Here is a 12,488-nt window from a genome sequence, read left to right on the forward strand (position 1 = left end):
CATGCCATCAAGTCATTGTTCTTTCCAACAAAGATTACTAATAATAATTCTAGAATAGTTGGCCAACCAATTGACACATCTATTTCAAAATTACTCATATATATATATATATATATATATATATATATATATATATATATATATTCCAAAAGTTGATGCATGAGTTTATCCCATTGTTGCCAGCTTGAGAAACATATCCCTGAGAACAGGATCTACATGGGCATGGGCATTTATATTTCATGTCTCAAATGTTGATTGACAATGAGAATTTTAAACTTAAAGCCATGGAGTTCATGGTAGATAATGGAGAAATAAATTGTTCTCCTGGATTTTTTGATTGTCTTAATTTTGATGGTATCAGAACAAGATGCTACTATGTTAACATCTTATTGGAGGGAATCACCAAATTTATAATCAAACTAGATGTCAGGATGATTATTAACATAATTATTAAGAGGATAATAGAGATTCTTTTTATTTGCTATACAGGTTTACAAATTTTACTGATGTGCACACATATATAAGTATGTATACATATATACATAATATATATATATGTGTGCACATCAGTAAAATCTGTAAACCTGTATAGCAAATCAAAAAAATCTCTATTATCCTCTTAATAATTATGTTAGTAATCATCCCGACATCTGGATCGATGATAAGTTTCGTGATTCCCTTCAATAAGATGTTAACATAGTAACATCTTGTTCTGATATCATCGAAACTAAGTTCGACAATCGAACAATCCAAAAGAATAACCTGTTACTAACATTTCTCCATTATCTATATTGAACTCCAAGGCCTTTAAGTTTAATATTTCCATCGTCAATCAGCATCTGAGACATGGAACAGAAATGCCCACGCCCATGTTAATCCTGTTCTCAGTGATTGGTATCAGAAGATGCTTCTCAAGCCGGCAACAATTGGATAAACTCATGCATCACCTTTTGGTTTGTTCAGAAAAAAGGACAAACCCCAAGACCTAACATCAACTTGATGTTCCAAATATCTTTGGAGATATGGCAGATTGCAATACCATCCTTCCAATCCACCACAAAATACAGAAACATTCAAAGTGATGCACAAATCATCTTTCCATCTAATATCAATAACTAAAGTTGATTGCAGAAAGTTCTCTGCCCACAACTGCTCATTCATCCACAAATAGGCCTGTTTCACATTTGCCCACCACCATGGATTGACAACGACCAACCATCCTAACATGGAGGCCGACATCGTTTTAAGCATTGCAAAATCACCATGTGAGTGCAATAAAGTTAACCAAACGTTTGGCCATGACTGCAAGCAACAGTTCATATCACCAAAACTCAAAATCATGTAGACAAGGAAAAGTTCATCAACGTGGAATCTAGTTCTAAATATGTTCACATAGAGCAAAAAGTATGGGCAATCAGAAAGTGAGGTTCCCACCAATAAGTGCAAAAGGTGCATCTCGAAATAAGGAAAACCGGGATACCCATGAGAATGAGCGAAGATAAGCTCTGAAATAGTAGGAATAGTATATGTAGTCCAACTTGAGAGGTCCAGGAGATTCTCTGCCTCCGGAAATGATGCCCATAGTGGATGATCGACTAGATCTTCAGCCATCAATAAAGAAAGGAGGAAGTTTGTGGAAATTATCAGAACATCAAAATTAGGTGTCTTCAGAGGGAGCTTCCTTAGCAGCTTCAACTGCAGCTTTCTCTGCCTGTATTTCAGCAACAATGGAGCCAATCTCAGCTTCATCAAGATGACGAAGATCATGCTCTTTGGTTATGACAGAAATTTCTATGTTCTTTCCTCCACTCTCAACAACCAATATAGGAATTGCAATTGTTCTCATAAAACATCTTCTTCTTTTTTTGTCCTTTTAGGTGTTTCAGTGAGAAATCCCATGTCAACAACTATTCGAACAACAAGAGAATAAGACAGTTCATGCTTCTAAAAGTGTTGCACGCAACCGATAAATAGATGGGAAGACAAGTTGTCCAGGAGGGGGACACAAACATCAAGAATCGAGATGCAATTGATGTTCATGACATTGGGAAGTTTAGAGTACTGATAACCTCCTTTAATGACTTACCTCTTTAAATGGTGGGTTCAACTTGACACCATTTGAACCTTGATCATAAGGTTAACTACAAAGGTCTTATCACTAAAATAAGTGTGTCAGTGGTAAGATTCCTTTTCTTGGAATAACGATTTACCTCCAAGAAAGAGAATGACAAAACTTCAGACTCGTCAATTTTTAAAATGAATATCTTAATGATACAAGTAACTTGTAAAACTATATACAGGAGAAAAAGAACAGTGTGCTTGACACACTTGACAGAAAATTGGGAGGAGAACTAGCAGGTCGACGATGGCTTGCAAATTATGCTTAAATTTAGTAGATGTTGTTAACAGAATGGCGATGCCACACACATAAAGGAAGAGACTCAAAGAGTGTTGCAATAAATTCATCTGGAAAGTCCAATGGAGAAAAGGAGATTTGTTAGCTAGTTATTTAGAATTAATCAGTGAAATGAGAGAAGTTAAGAAATCTGTCAAAGATGTGGGATAATGTAGGATATAAAAATGCATCAGTAAGGAAGAGTTTCTCCCTTGAAGTGAAGCACACGTACAAGCAGGTGTAGACACTCTCTGTGTCTACACCCAATTAACAACAGTACTGTGACAATCCATCCAACAGTCTGTGTCTAAATTTATCAGTATATCTCTATAGTGAAGTCTCTCTTTAGGAATTCTTGTCGTGACTTCTTGAAGTACTGCCCATCCCCATGCCACATGGGCAACACCAAAAATTTACGATAGAATATGATCCTTTCTTGGGGTTTCTGTAACTAGAGAAGAAAATACCTCCAAATAACAAGAGGAAAGAAAGTTTTCCTATGTAGCATGTGATGACCACCAAAATATGCAATAATAGATTGTTGTAATATGTTTTCATTAAGCAAAAATCTAGAAAGCTTTATGTTCATTGAGAGAAAATCTAGGAAGCTTTATATATTTTTATTAGAGAAGGTGTTCAGGATCGGGTGCACAGGCGAGGGGGTAGGTGGTTGAGCCGAACCAAGATCTGGTTCACACTCGACTCTAGCTCAGGTCCTACTTGTTACTTGATATGCAATTGGGACACCCAGTGCTAGGCGCTTAGGCAAAGGTGCCTCACCTGACATGTTTCGAGTCTCAAGTGCATTTAGAATGAAAAAGTTTGCCTTAAAGCAGTAAAACACAAGGGAAACATCGTAAGAGTTGATATAGAAGCAATTTAAAAGGGAAAATAATTACAGGTTAGAATAAAAATAATATAAAGAAGAGAGATTGTGGATAGGTTCTAAAAAATGACAGATCTAGATCTAATGCAATTTAATAATTTGTTCTATTTATTATTTAAGAAAAAATAAAGATACATTTTGTACTTTTTAGTAATTAAAGAAACTGAGAACAATCAGATTTACCATAATATCACAAGACATTAGAGTATCCCCACCTTTAAGATTTCAAGTCACCATTCAAACCAGATGTTATTAATGTAAAGCAGTTATCTTGCATTAATAAAAAATATCCATTAGTCAAAGAAATAAAATACTCACTTCCAACGGTTTCGTGGCCGGAGGTCTCCATGTAGTTCTTCTCCAACAACTCCCGCAGCGAGTTGAAGTTCCTCCCGGTGGCTTTGTCCTTCCAGGCCGAGAAGGTCCCCTGGGGATCAGTCTGGTAGAGGGCGGGGACGCCGGTGTAGCGGTTGGAAGCCGACGATGAGCGTGGGAGGCCAAAGGGCCAGACGCTACCGCTCTGGGTGTACTTCTGCTGCAGGCCGACGATGTAGCGGGTTATGTACTAGACCGCGACGAGGTCCTCGACGGTGAGGCAGTGGCTCTGACACTGGATACGGGAACAGTTGAGGAGGACGCGGGCGACGGCCTTGAGACGATGTCAATGTGCGAGACGGGACTCATGATCTTGCGCACCGATGTGCAGCGAAAAGGAACGATACGATGAAAAGAACCCTAACGAATCGGGTGGCACGAGAACCTAACCAATTACCGGGAGTCTTGGAGTTCGGGGGTGGACTTCTTCTCGAGCCGAGGACGACGGTGCCGGTGCCTCGGACAGCGACGGCAGCGAGTTGCCCTTGCGGACGGCCTCGAGGGAGTACTCGACCTGGAAGAGGTCGCCATCGGGAGAGAAGACGGTTATCGCGCGGCCGTAGCGGGCTCTCTGTTTGATGCCCGTCCTCTATTGCTGCGATGGTAATAAGGAGCAGGGCATTTATCATGCCCAATGGTAAGTCTTGGTGACTGGCTTTGAAATCAGAAATAGCAAGGTTATCTCTTTAATTTACTCTTTTATTATTATTATTATTAATTTCAAGTTAATTACTAATTTTTACATGTTTAATTTGCAATTTGTTAGATAAATTCCCTCACTGAGAATAATGGCAATTTTATGAATAAAAAAACCTTTTTTTAATTCACATGAGATAACCAAATGGTGTCCATAATTAGACCTTATTGATATATAGTACTTTTTACAAAAAGAATGCGACATAATGATTATTTGCAAAATGGAAAGAGGAACGGAGAGCAATCTATTTTGATTATTAACACATAAAATTGCATGAAATAACATACAAGAGGGAGAGGATAGTTCGAGTGATACAGAAACATCAAACTAATGTTCCAAATGGTAAACTATTGTGAAAAAGAATCTCCAACGAAAGGAAGATAAATAATTAAAACATAGCAGGGAGATTTTAGTTCTTGCAAGTTTCCTTGCCACGCTTAGATCTGATTTCAGAAGCTGCAGCTTTTGCGGCAGATTTTGCCAGTGTGGTGGGAGCGATGCTGCTCTTGGGGTCAATACCTTTCCTGATCTTGAACACGGCCCACGCGGTTCCGACGGCATGCCCTGCAGCATCAAGCCCTTGGGTTGCGGCTGCAGCTGCTTGCTCACCGTACCTGCAACAACAATTTCCATCAATCTATAAACCTCTTCATCTTGTTGTCATGCATATAAGCTTGGAAGGTTGGTTCTGGCACTAAAATTTATTTTATTCGAATCTTCTCCGGGTCACAAAAATCATCGCTATCGATTCACTAAAGCTATTAGATGGTCATTTATCTTAAGCAAAAAAATCCAGGTAGGTGCAACATATATCTTCAGCAATGGTCATTTAACTTGTATCTCTTGCACACAAGCATGATCACGGAGATCGTATTTCTTAGGCACAAAATTGAGGCAGAGGTGACTGAAGGATAATGGTTATATGCAAGGTAATATGCAAGAATGGATAATGGTTGAAAATAAAATTTGAGGTTGGAACCAATCCATTTCAACCTGTGATCCAGGGAGATTAAAAAGCAGATTTATGGCAATTGGTACCTGTGAGATACTAGCCCAGTTGTCACAACCGATGATGTAGACAAAACATTTTTTCCAGCCACTTCAAAAGCATCGCATATCTTGCCTATAGGCAACAGGAGAAATAACCAAAACTGATGTTAGTCAGGTATGAGAGTTTAGATTTCTTTCCAGAAAAGAAAAGATTCTTGTCGGAAGAATTCTTAAGAATTGTTTATATATATATATATATGATACATTGTTGATATACACCAAGGAGGAAATCATGATACAAGTCACTAATTACCCATAGAAGGACTGAGCCAAGAGCTAAAAAACTCAGGCAGAGAGATGCTCTCATCATACTAAGTTAATCTGAAGTTTGAACTTCAAATATATGTCTATTGCTGCTGAAACAACTTATTAGAGCATTAATTTCAAACAGTAAAGTTAGAATCGACAGATTTATGTGAGTCAACTATACTAGTAATTATGAATGGTTTGTTATTCTTGTACTCGTAGGGAAACTAAAATTAAGCATCTGATAATTTACCTTAAAAATGAATATGTCTTAACTATTTATTCCAAATTATTCTCAAGCAAAAGTATGAAAAGAAACTTGGTAAGTATGTATACTACTCCCTTGCTTTGAAATTAGTTAGAAAAAGATAACAGAACTCCTTAGAACCAAAATTAAACATAGAACTTTAGCAAAATTAGTTGCTGCAGCAAACATTGTTCTTGTGATATGTCCGGACAACATGACAAGGAAATTAAAGACCAAACACATGAAAATTTTTGCTACTAGACTTGTGATGAACCACTTGGCCTTAACTAAATCAAGATTCAGATATCATGATATGATTAATGCAACTAATAGGGAATGAGGTCATGTGAAATGCTACAAGTTCCTCTGTGTCCGGTAATATCTCAACGAGGGCCAACGTGAAGTCAAAATCAAGTAGCACACAATTTGCATGCATGTAAGAGAAAAAAAGGACTAGAAATCATGCACTGCAGATTGAAATCATGAGATAAGAAGAATACTTATATATACATTCAGCCAGGCAAAATAGTAGAGATAATCAAAATGAAATTCATAAGGAAACATTATATAAATTTCTCTGAACGAAAACAGAGGTAAACTGAGAAATGACATACCAAATCCATCAAGAGAAGCCAGAACAACTTCACCAGGCAACATACCAAAAAATTTCTTGCCTGCTCTCGAATTTACAACTGAACTTGTGAAATATCCAGACACCCTGACGACCCCAGATAAGACTCCTGTCGCAACCTTCTCTGACATCTTGGTGAACCTCTTAACCCTAAACACCAGTAGGTCATTTGTCAGCACATCTTTTACACAAGAAGCTCAACAAACAAATTTAAACACCAAGGAGAAGACTCATTCAAGATTCTATTTAGAGAACCAAATAACACATAAGCGATGAAAAAGAAAAAGGTGGAATCTGATAGTTCACTGTGAAATATAAATTCCCATAACTTGCCACTAGAAGTGTTAAGGAAAATTTAAAACTTCCACCTGCTATGTTCTTTATGTTTTACTGTTGAACATTCGTAAATCTCATATCTTCTCAAGGCTTGTTTGTCTCACATCCAAACTTTCAGGTAGATTTACAAGAATGAACTCTTTGTGCAAAACTAATTAAATTCGGCATGATCAAGAAAGAGGACTGTAGTCCAGTTGACGTTTTGAACAATATATAACCTGTCCTTATCGTGCATAATTAATCATGTTTCATTTGTGTGGCATACATAAGTCACAGTCAAACAAAACCTACAATTTAAATCATCAAAAGAAGTTCTTTACTAATATAAATAAATAACAATATTTGATATATATATATATATATATATATATATATATATATATATAATACAATTGACAAAAATAGTGCCCATTTGTTGATCTGTTCTTCAAAACTAAAACAACGTAGATATTGTTTAGAGAAATATATTGTTGTAAGGGTTCTTGATCGCAAAATATGATCTTGGACGTGTGGAAGGACATTTTGTGGCAGGAAACGTGCATCCATGCTCAGGAAAATAGAGTAGAAAGAAAAAGATGAAGGATGATTTGGATCTTAGGTTCCCAAATATAAGATGATCAAGAAGTGAAGGAAAAGAAAAAGGTGATACCTTTGGATCCTCGCCCAGGTTTCCGGACTAATCTCTGTCGGCTTCTCATTCGGCCCTAGCCTCGTCTTCAACATATCATTCCCCCACTTGAGCCTTTCCACTGTCACATCCCCACACCACAATATCCCCTTCACGAGCTGCCCCGACCCTGCGGCGATCGCCTTGGCGACCAATCCGCTATAGTCCTCGACATTGGGTGCCAGAGTGGTCCAGTAAGCCACACATTGCTCCTCCATCATCTCCTTCTTAGAGCTGTCCTCCATCACCTCTGTGGGCGTGACCTCCTTCGCTACGGTTCCATCAAGCGCCTCCGCCGGCTCCTTCCCGCTCACCTTCTGCACCGAGAAGCTACTATAACTTTCCAAGATCGCATCCAGCTCCTTCAGAAGAGCCTCCTGCCCCTTCGAAGCGAAGGTCAAGCCATAACTAAGAACGTCCGGCGACCCACCGCCGCCGTCCCCCGTCTCACCGGGAACGTGGAGGGAGAAGAAGTAGTGCGATTCGTCGAGCTTCACGGCGGCCTCATCGTGAGCCAGAGGCCACTGAACGGCGTCATCGGTGCCGCCGACGCGGACGAGGACGGCGACGAAGCTGTCGCCCTGTCGGAGCCCAGAGATGTAGAGGTCGCCGGAAGCGAGCTCGACGCTGCGCTGCTTGTCGATAAGGTGGAGGAAGGCGCCGGGAATGCGTAGCATGGTTTCCTCCGACGGAGGTTGGAGGGAGGAGTTTTTAGGATCGTCTTCGGCAATGTGGGGGAAGAGGTCCTCGGTAAAATCGGACACGTCGACGGGGGGATACAAAGAGGAGGATGAGGGGGTGGTGGTGGTGATGGGAAAAGGAGGAGCGGAGGGAGCAAACGGCGGAGGCGAGGGCTGGGGGATCTGAGGATTTGTGGAAGCCATCGGCGGGTGCTTGCGGTGGGAGAAGAGCGGGTAAGAGGAGGGAAGAGAGAAAGGAAGACGTAACCGTGACCGCCATGAGACAGGGAATGTTAGTTATGGTCCTGTAACGGTAACGGCATTGCACCTCCTTCGGTGGGACGGTCTGACGTGGACTTTGTGGTCTGTAGCGTTTCCGTTGGTCGTGGCGTGGTACTTCTGTTGCGGTCCAACCTGTAGCAAACAAAATAAAATTGCATATATTATTATGGAGTATAAAGTTAGAGAGGAAGAGATGATCAGAATCTATTGTCACACCACATCAAATTCACATAAGCCTCCAACTCCATCATCTAAACAAATCCTTACTCTAACCCAAGATGAAAAATCAACCAAAAACTCAAATTAAATCACCAGAATACATTAATCAAATCAAATCAAAATTTGAGTTTACCATCTCATGATAAAATTAAGAAGAAACTCATAGACTTCTGTCTCAGTGGATTACATGCACACTTCTATCTCAGTGGCATATGCGCTTTTCATCTGCAAAGAGATACAAATACTAGCAGAAGGCAAAATATAAATCAGTACATATAAGCTGTTATCTGGAGTCTGAAAAAATTGCTTTTCCAGACCAAATACATTGAGCATGATAATTCACATGACATCAGTAAATGTTTTTATAACAAGGTCCTGGAATCAAACACTATCCTCATCTTCAGATTCCTTAACACTACAAAAAAGAGAAGTAGATGTATAAATTTATGCATGTTAACTAGATCAGCAAAATTGCAAGTATCACTTGAAATTATGAATCCTTTTAGCTGATTCGAGTGTATTCGACAAGAGCATTGCAATGGTCATTGGACCAACTCCACCAGGGACTGGTGTAATAGCAGAAGCCACCTCACAAGCCTCTTCATAACAGACGTCACCAACCAATCTGTAACCTCGGGGGCTTTCAGCATCCTAATGCATGGAGAAAATCTTCATTAAGTTATAAGATATTTTACGCAATCGCAAAATAAAAACAAATTTGTATTTATGAATATTGATCATTTCAATTGGATGAAAGGTAAGTGATAAAAAGGAAAAGGAAAAGAAAGGTGAAACTTAAATTTATTATGACAACCATCAGAATTTTGTACATTATTATAGATAAAAGCAATTCATCATTGTCTAGATTAGAAAACGCCTACTTTCATAATACCTGTACGTAGTCATTGTTAAATTACTAACATTAACAGTGACCAGATTCAATAAAAAGATGAAGTGCAGAGAAGTATGTCAAGAACTAAAATCAGATATCAACTAAATTATAATTAGTCTAATATTTGTGAGACAAGGAATTAGGACTCTCAGGTATGCTTGCTGAAAGGCAAAAGCTTCATCGCTTTTCCTATAAAAAAAAATGACACCAAGAATAATAGGTTGAACATTAATTCTAGTAATTTCAGTCCTGAAATTCAAATTATTAGAAAGGAAAATGCCTTGGCCATGAATGCAAATTAGGATTCAAATATCAACCAATATGACATGGCGCATTTATATTCTTAGTAACTAAACATCCTAAGCGGGAAGACTCTTACATCGACAGGATTGATTCCAACGTCAATCACAACCGCACCAGGCTTTATCCAGCTACCCCTCACCAAATTAGCAACTCCAGCAGCTGAAACGATTATATCTGCTTGACTTGTAATTTCCTCAGGATTTTTGGTGTAAGAATGTACCATGCAGACAGTTGCATTTGCTTTCTGGCAAATAATCAACAATTTCACATGAATAAATACGAAACACAAAAAAGTAACGCCACAAATTATTTATAATAAAGATGCAGGCCAAAGGATTATACCTGCAATAATAGTGCAACAGGCATTCCGACAATATTGCTTCTGCCAATCACAACAGCTCTTTTCCCCTTTATCTCAATGTCATACCTGTGCAGCAATTCCATGCATCCTTTTGGAGTACATGGAACAAATAGAGGATCCCTACCTTGCATAGCAAGACGACCAATATTGAGTGGATGGAAACCATCCACATCTTTCTCAATACTGACAGCGTTTAATATGTTCTCTTCCTTCATGTGCTGCCAAAATAGAACATTTTGGTTAGTGCAAATAATAAGAGAAGAAACATAAGTCCCAGTTCAGTTGCAGAATAAAAAAGAATCCCTTGTCTGTTGAGAAAATGCTAAATATCTTCTAAATTAATCTCTATACGAGGGGAAACAGGATATAGAAATCCTAGAACATCACAGCCTTTAGATGACATTATGTCGGGAATCAATGATCAATTTATAAAATGATGGCGATGGCATTTGTCCTATAAGAAAACTTCATATTACTTTCAAGAGCAATAGATATATATATATATATATATATATATATATATATATATATATATATATATATATATATATATATATATATATATATATATATATATATATATATATATATATATATATATATATATATATATATATATGTAAAATGTTTATTATACCAATGATAACATACACGTGGCAGAGGCAACTGGACAAGAATTCCATGAACTGATGAATCATCATTGAAAATTGCAATATGCTTTAGAACTTCCTCTTCCGTACAGTCCTCAGGCAAATTGACTTCATAAGAATTGATACCCACAGCCTTGCAAGCTTTCTTTTTGTTCCGGACATATGTTTGAGAGTCCTTCCTTGAACCCACTAGAATTACAGCCAGCCCCGGAACAATGCCAATTGTGTCCTTCATCCTTGCTATCTCTGCAGCAACCTCATTTTTTATTTGGCCCGATACCAACTTCCCATCAATAACCTTAGCAGAAGTTTCTGCAATCATCACCAATGTAAATCAAAAGTTTACCCTCGAAACAGGTGAAACAAATAAAAAAAATCTAAAACTAAGATCATGGTAGAGAAATACAAGATAAGATTGTCTAGGTCGATCAAATTAACTTAGTCGAGTAAATCAGATCTTTCCATCGTTTTATGAGAACAAAGAACTAACTAAATTTTGCGATAATTTTCATTCTAGGAATGCCCTTCAAGGGCCAATACACAAGGACTCAATAAGAACAAGCTATGCTCGATTTCAATACTCACCACCCTGTTTTCCAGTCCTCGTATCTCTTTCTTACTAACAATATCTTCCTACTATAGTCCATCTGCTATGGACATTAACATTATTATTCTCGAAATGAAATAAAGATCCACCTCTTAAAAACAAAAGATGTATCACTTCAAGAAAATCTATATATGTGTGAGAAATTCCCCCCCCCCAAAAAAAAGGAATATAATGTCTATTGACTAACACCAAACGCACAGTACGTGGTCGATGAATCGTCTCACAGAACCACACAAGTTTGCCACGAGTTGACGATACGCATAGTCCCCTCTGTTACAGCGGCGCCGACCTAACACAGGCAAGCGATTACAAGATCGACAGTGTTTACCCGGAGCGACGGCAGATAGACTTGAGTTCCGCGAGGCGACCGACCGGACCGCCATCGATCCCAACGGCATCGGAACCGAGGACTGGAATCGGCAGGCGAGGATCATCCGGGGCGGGGCCAGAGCTCGAGCCACCGCCGCCGCCGGCGACGACAGCGAGCAGCGGCTGGAGAGTATGGAGGACGCCATGGGCCCACAAGAGCAGGAAGAGAAGGGTATGCTGGCTCTAGGGTTTCTGAGGAGGGGACAGAGGGGAGGAAGAAGAAGAAGCAAAGCCGAAAGGCGCGCCAATTTGAGATTATTCCTTTTACCTTTTTCTCTTCTTTTTTGGCCTCGCTTCGCATTGCTTCGATCGCCGCCTTCTTGTCTTCGTCCGTGGATGTGATTGGATTAATCTTGAACTATATGATTCCAAAATCCAACCCCAACGCATGTAAGGTTGGAGATATTTGTGTGGGTCAGGTAGGCTAGGGATAGGACTAAGCTTAGTGGCCGAGACACTTTATAGTCTTAAATATTATTTTATATTCTTAAAAATTATTTTTTAAGTCATAATATTTTTAACAATAAACAAATTAACATCTCTGAGAATGTAAGATGTAATTTTTTAAAGAAAATGATTAATTTGTTCTTTATAG

The 12,488-nt window shown here is 38.8% G+C and overlaps 2 protein-coding genes and 1 pseudogene across 3 annotated transcripts; all 3 read right to left on the bottom strand.

Annotated features, from left to right (window-relative positions):
• Positions 1–598: 598 nt before the first annotated feature.
• LOC108952921 (proteasome subunit alpha type-7-like) lies at positions 599–4,508 on the bottom strand (annotated as a pseudogene).
• Positions 4,509–4,588: 80 nt separating this feature from the next.
• On the bottom strand, positions 4,589–8,493 carry LOC103979462 (protein EARLY-RESPONSIVE TO DEHYDRATION 7, chloroplastic-like). Its single transcript, XM_009395626.3, has 4 exons — positions 7,513–8,493; positions 6,511–6,677; positions 5,392–5,476; positions 4,589–4,967 (listed from the first exon to the last, which is right to left on the bottom strand). Exons 1-4 carry the CDS (start codon positions 8,412–8,414, stop codon positions 4,763–4,765), a joined length of 1,359 nt encoding a protein of 452 aa, XP_009393901.2. The 5' UTR covers positions 8,415–8,493; the 3' UTR covers positions 4,589–4,762.
• A 463-nt stretch (positions 8,494–8,956) lies between these two features.
• On the bottom strand, positions 8,957–12,308 carry LOC135582374 (bifunctional protein FolD 4, chloroplastic-like). Of its 2 annotated transcripts, XM_065136861.1 has the most exons (6): positions 12,162–12,308; positions 11,853–12,085; positions 10,919–11,229; positions 10,249–10,485; positions 9,983–10,150; positions 8,957–9,362 (listed from the first exon to the last, which is right to left on the bottom strand). In XM_065136861.1, the coding sequence occupies exons 1-6, from the start codon at positions 12,281–12,283 to the stop codon at positions 9,192–9,194; spliced, it is 1,242 nt and encodes a 413-aa protein (XP_064992933.1). In that variant the 5' UTR covers positions 12,284–12,308; the 3' UTR covers positions 8,957–9,191. The 2 variants fall into 2 exon arrangements, with proteins under 2 accessions (XP_064992933.1, XP_064992934.1); XM_065136862.1 differs by having other exon boundaries at positions 11,853–12,302.
• Between the last annotated feature and the right edge of the window lie 180 nt (positions 12,309–12,488).

This window comes from Musa acuminata, chromosome BXJ3-1, assembly GCF_036884655.1.
Source record: "Musa acuminata AAA Group cultivar baxijiao chromosome BXJ3-1, Cavendish_Baxijiao_AAA, whole genome shotgun sequence".
Lineage (NCBI taxonomy): Eukaryota > Viridiplantae > Streptophyta > Magnoliopsida > Zingiberales > Musaceae > Musa > Musa acuminata.

Excerpts from the sequence above, each read along its gene's own strand:
- LOC103979462 (XM_009395626.3), bottom strand. The coding sequence starts at position 8,414 with ATGGCTTCCACAAATCCTCAGATCCCCCAGCCCTCGCCTCCGCCGTTT. Across the intron at positions 6,678-7,512 it reads ACCTGGGCGAGGATCCAAAG|GGTTAAGAGGTTCACCAAGA; the intron begins GTATCACCTTTT and ends ACTGGTGTTTAG. Across the intron at positions 5,477-6,510 it reads GGCTTCTCTTGATGGATTTG|GCAAGATATGCGATGCTTTT; the intron begins GTATGTCATTTC and ends TGTTGCCTATAG.
- LOC135582374 (XM_065136861.1), bottom strand. The coding sequence starts at position 12,283 with ATGCGTTGGGGTTGGATTTTGGAATCATATAGTTCAAGATTAATCCAA. Across the intron at positions 10,151-10,248 it reads CTGTTGCACTATTATTGCAG|AAAGCAAATGCAACTGTCTG; the intron begins GTATAATCCTTT and ends ATTATTTGCCAG. Across the intron at positions 9,363-9,982 it reads TTGGAATCAATCCTGTCGAT|GATGCTGAAAGCCCCCGAGG; the intron begins GTAAGAGTCTTC and ends TCCATGCATTAG.